The 4,729-nt window shown below is 50.5% G+C and overlaps 1 protein-coding gene across 1 annotated transcript; it reads right to left on the bottom strand.

Annotated features, from left to right (window-relative positions):
• Positions 1 to 1,060: 1,060 nt before the first annotated feature.
• On the bottom strand, positions 1,061 to 4,687 carry LOC140720650 (NACHT, LRR and PYD domains-containing protein 3-like). Its single transcript, XM_073035489.1, has 6 exons — positions 4,314 to 4,687; positions 2,923 to 3,009; positions 2,597 to 2,767; positions 2,271 to 2,441; positions 1,948 to 2,115; positions 1,061 to 1,783 (listed from the first exon to the last, which is right to left on the bottom strand). The coding sequence occupies exons 1-6, from the start codon at positions 4,685 to 4,687 to the stop codon at positions 1,696 to 1,698; spliced, it is 1,059 nt and encodes a 352-aa protein (XP_072891590.1). The 3' UTR covers positions 1,061 to 1,695.
• Between the last annotated feature and the right edge of the window lie 42 nt (positions 4,688 to 4,729).

Raw genomic sequence — 4,729 nt, 5'->3', positions numbered from 1 at the left:
CGGTAAAACTCTCGGTGTGGAGACAGAGATCGGGAATCGTGCGTGGCAGAATTCCCAGTTTGGGACATGGTGCCCTGTATAAACACCTGCGTGCAATGCTGGCACCCGAAACCGGGCGCAATGAATCATCCGCCGTGGGGACACGGAAACCATTAACCTCTATCATCACTCCCCCACCCGACCTCGCCATCTTCAGGAAGGCCCTGAAGTCCGATCGTATCCACCTTCTCCGCCGGGAGATGAGCATCGTCAGCTTTGCAAAGCCGTCAACATGCACACGATTGGACTTTGCCTGTAACTAATCAACCCACCCGCATTCTTGTCCCTAAACGCCGCCCTGAGTTCTGTCAAACATGGAATTCGGGCGTCCCACCAGTTTCCAGGTTCACAGACCCGTCGGAAATCAACTGGAAGGTGTCCCGTTGGGAGGCAGAGGGGGGAGTGAATTTGAAGATATGGGTCCCATTGGAAGTGAACGGGAACGGATGGGGCGCATTGGGAGTTCGGACGATAGGAGTGAATGGGAAGCGGTGCAGACGGTGGGGATAATTCGGAAGGTGAGGGCCCCTTGGCTGGCAAACAGTGGGAGTAACGGGGAATGGGTGGAGCCCATTGGAAGTTTGGAAGATGCAAGCGAATGGGTAGGGGTACGTCCCGTTAGGAATGCGGATGGGTGGAGTGAATGGGAAGAGACTGGGTCCATTGCGAGTGCGGATGGTGGGAATGAATGGGAAAGAATGGCATTTGATTGGGATCGCTGTCCGTGTGAGAGGACAGGAAGTGTTAGGTCCCGCTTTTCAAACTTATCCTCAACTTCGATTCCACCCTAGAAGCCAAATGTGATTGTTAACCGTTAACTGCCTGACTCCGGGAGTGTGTGATGGGATGGTGTGGAGGGAGATTCACACTGTGTCTGACTCCGGGTGTGAAGTCCGACCTCCCTCAGCCTGGTCCTGAGATGTTACTGTGTCAGTGTGAGGAGCTCCGACCCACTGTTGCAGTGCACAGGCTGCGGGGGGCAGCAGAAACCTCAAATAAAACTCGAATCCGGCACCAGGACAGGAAGTTACAGCGGTTTATTGATTTCATCATGACAAATGTAGATTAAACAATGTGTGAGCTGCTGACGTGCGGGAATAAATAAGCTGCTCCCGACTCACTCACAGTCACACACAATTAACTGACCGGCGACAACGAGTGACCGGTTGAATAATCAGTCCCGTTTCTCACCGTCACTCTGCATCGGGGAACCGATGATTATAAAATCACACTTCAGGGCTGTGCCCGAGATCACTGCAGATCCAGGGTCACTGCCGAGGTATTTGTCAATTTAACAGACCGCCGAATGCACCATCCTCAGCAAAGGGAACAAAATGATTCTCCCTCAGGATAATCACACCCCGGGGAATCACATCCATGGGCTCTTTCGGTCTGTGTAATTCCCCAGGATCTCACATGGGCGGGGTCTCTAAACAGCAGATCCAGCGGAACCAGGGCCGGCAGACAGAAGGCGGAAATACGTCACTGCGGGATCGTGATCACTTCCGTAGTCGCGGGCGTGAGACTGGAGCCTGTTCCATAAAGATCGTTGGGAATCAACGGTTCGGAAAACATTGGGCGGACTTTACAGGGGAGGGCGGGAATCGGCCAAAATATCCCCATCCCGCGGGCGGGGATGTTCACACATTCAGATGTTCACACGGTCACTGTCAGTCCGGGTCTGGGTTCCTGCATAGATCTCAGTTCCTTTCCCCCAGTCTCACTGAACTGATTTCCCCGCAGCCTGAAACAGATGAAAGAATAAAGATGATGTTAACAGATTACACAACAGTGTCAGTAACAGGGGACTGGGGTTAATGATTCAACAACACTCACAGACAAATAGCACCAGAAAACCCGCGGATCCAGTGATATTTTATCACATTGAACATTAACACAAACACTCACCCGATCCACTCTAGACTCGGGTGGTTCAGTACGAGACGGCGGAGAGCGGGGACAGATTGGTCTGTGAGCGAGTTTGATCCCAGGTCGAGCCATGTCAGTGATGGGATTGTACTGAGAGCGGAGGCGAGATCCTCGGCACCATAATCTGTGAGACCGACTTTGTACAGCCTGGAGATGAGAGAGAGTGAGGGTGAAGGACACAGAGAGACAGGAGACGGTACAAATCCCCAGTGTTTATCAGTAACACAATTACTGATCACATTAATATTCAATGTCAGACACCCAGTGACTGTAAACACAATCTCCCACAGTCTGGTACCTACCACAGATTCCGAATTTTACACTCTGGGTTCCTCAGACCCGCAGGCACCATTTTAACACCGGAATCTCCCAGCTTATTATATCCCAGGCTGAGTCCCGTCAGGGATCGATTTGTACCGAGAGCGGAGGCGAGATCCTCGGCACCAGAATCTGTGAGACCGACATTGTCCAGCCTGAAGATGAGAGAGAGTGAGGGTGAAGGACACAGAGACAAAGGAGCCAATAAAAGTCCCCAGTATCTATCAGTAACACAACTACTGATCACATTAATGTTCAGTGTCAGACACCCAGTGACTGTAAACACAATCTCCCACAGTCTGGTACTTACCACAGTTTCTGTATTTTACACTTGGGGTTCCCCAGAGCCACAGACACCAGTTTCACTCCTGAATCACCCAGACCATTGTTATTCAGACTCAGCACCGTTAGTGATGGGTTTGTACTGAGAGCGGAGACGAAATCCTCGGCACCAGAATCTGTGAGACTGACACTGTTCAGCCTGGAGATGAGAGAGAGCGAGGGTGAAGGACACAGAGAGACAGGAGATGGTACAGATCCCCAGTGTTTATCAGTAACACAATTACTGATCACATTAATGTTCAGTGTCAGACACCCAGTGACTGTAAACACAATCTCCCACAGTCTGGTACTTACCAAAGTTTCTGCATTTTACACTCCGGGTTCCTCAGAGCCGCAGACACCAGTTTCACTCCTGAATCTCCCAGGTCATTTCCCCAAAGTCTAAACAAAAGCAGACTAATTGATGAAGAAAGTGATTCAAACAGTGTGTCTAAAGGAATTTCTCTCACTTGGATATTTCAGGAAACATTAATCCCTTCAATAAATCACTGATCGGAGTTCCCATCACTATTAATGTCCCACATTGACCAGCTCCAGGAAATTCACCGAATATCAGTAATTCATTCTGTCGGTGTGACTTTGTCATATTCCGGTTCATTCTCCGATGGTTAGAAAAGTGTTCCTGACGTAAGAGGGTCGGAAGGCGAAGGGATGAAGGATGGGAGAAAGTCCCACAGTGAGGAAGATTTGTGAATGTGAAATTGTCGATGGGAGATGGTGGAAGGGCAGCCACCTGAGGAAAAGGGATTGGAAGACAGAACCTGCAGGAGGATGGTGATTGAGGAAGAGCGATCCCAGAGGAGGAAGGAGGAGGGGGTCCCACAGTAGGAAGAGGGATGGGGAAGAGAGATCCCACAGGAGGAAAGGGACGAATAAGAGAGATACCACAGGAGGAAGGGGGATGGAGAAGAGAGATCCGACAGCAGGAAGGGCGATGGGGAAGAGAGATCCGACAAGAGTGTGGTGGATGGGGATGAAAGATGCAACAGAAGGAAGGGAGATGGGGAAGAGTGATCCGACAGGAGGAAGGTGAATGGGAAACTGAGATCCAACAGGAGGAATGGATGGGAAACAGAGATCCCACAGGAGGAAACAGGATGGGGAAGAGAGATCCGACAGGAGGAAAGGGGATGGGGAAGAGAGATCCCACAAGAGGAAGGGGGATGGGGAAGAGAGATTGTACGGGTGGGGAGGTTCTGAATAGAGGCCAAGGGTATCTGGAAGTGAGTAAAGTCACAAACGGGGAAGGGCAGGGGAGGACAATCTCACAATGGTATTTCTTTCCTTCTCACTGGGACAGTCTGCTGACGGCCTCTTGTCCCTCACCAGGAAGGGGGTGTGAATCTCTGACCCACCTGCTGCAGTCAGTGTTGGTCTGGGTGTCAGTAACAGTGAGAAGGGACATTGTCAATGGACGTGTCACAGGCAGCGAGAAACATGGCCATTCCTGTGATTTACTACCATTAAGCCAATGGCCATTGTTCACTGATCTAATGAAGTTTCCAACATCCCTTCACAAGGAGCCGCGGAACCCTCCCGTTTTTGGGGATTTACTGACCGATCCCCTGGGCATTTGTCACAAATCTTCTCAATCTCATTAACTGAAGGTGTACCCACATTCCTTTACATTGAAACAACACAATGGAACAGTTTCACAGTTCAGAGTGAGAGATAAATCAAGTTACCTCAATTCCTGGCACTTGTGCAGCCCGGGTCCCAGCCGCTGGATTTCTTCACATTGAATGTGGCAGTTCCCCAGGTCGAGGTGTTTAATTGTATCACAGAGTCCGATGGCATGAGACAGGACTGTGCTGTAAATCGGGGTCAGTGTCATTCCACTGAATGAAAGTGTTCTCATAGATTCCAGTGTGGCCTGAGCCAGTCCACGATTCTGAGACTCAACCAGGTAGTGTAATGTGTTCAGGAGGCTCCTTTTACCAGATTCACTCACCGTGCTAGCAATCTGGCGTTTAACCTCCTCCTTCACCCAGTCAATCACCCGGCTGTTTGTTTCATCTGGAAATGGACCCAGAAACTCCTCCAGGGCCCGAGCTGTCATTGGGGAGGAGAGACCAGCAACAAACTGGAGAAATACCTCAAA

The sequence above is a fragment of the Hemitrygon akajei genome, unplaced genomic scaffold, assembly GCF_048418815.1.
Source record: "Hemitrygon akajei unplaced genomic scaffold, sHemAka1.3 Scf000045, whole genome shotgun sequence".
NCBI classification, from domain to species: Eukaryota; Metazoa; Chordata; class Chondrichthyes; order Myliobatiformes; family Dasyatidae; genus Hemitrygon; species Hemitrygon akajei.
Note: the sequence above shows the minus strand (reverse complement) of the source record. Positions and strands in the feature narration are given on the sequence as shown.

What these genes read in the sequence shown, in the direction of transcription:
- LOC140720650 (XM_073035489.1), bottom strand. Translation starts at nt 4,687, where the DNA reads ATGACAGCTCGGGCCCTGGAGGAGTTTCTGGGTCCATTTCCAGATGAA. An exon ending in CACAAGTGCCAGGAATTGAG is followed by an intron (nt 3,010 to 4,313) that starts GTAACTTGATTT and finishes GCTTTTGTTTAG; the next exon opens with ACTTTGGGGAAATGACCTGG. An exon ending in TGTAAAATACAGAAACTGTG is followed by an intron (nt 2,442 to 2,596) that starts GTAAGTACCAGA and finishes TCTCATCTTCAG; the next exon opens with GCTGGACAATGTCGGTCTCA.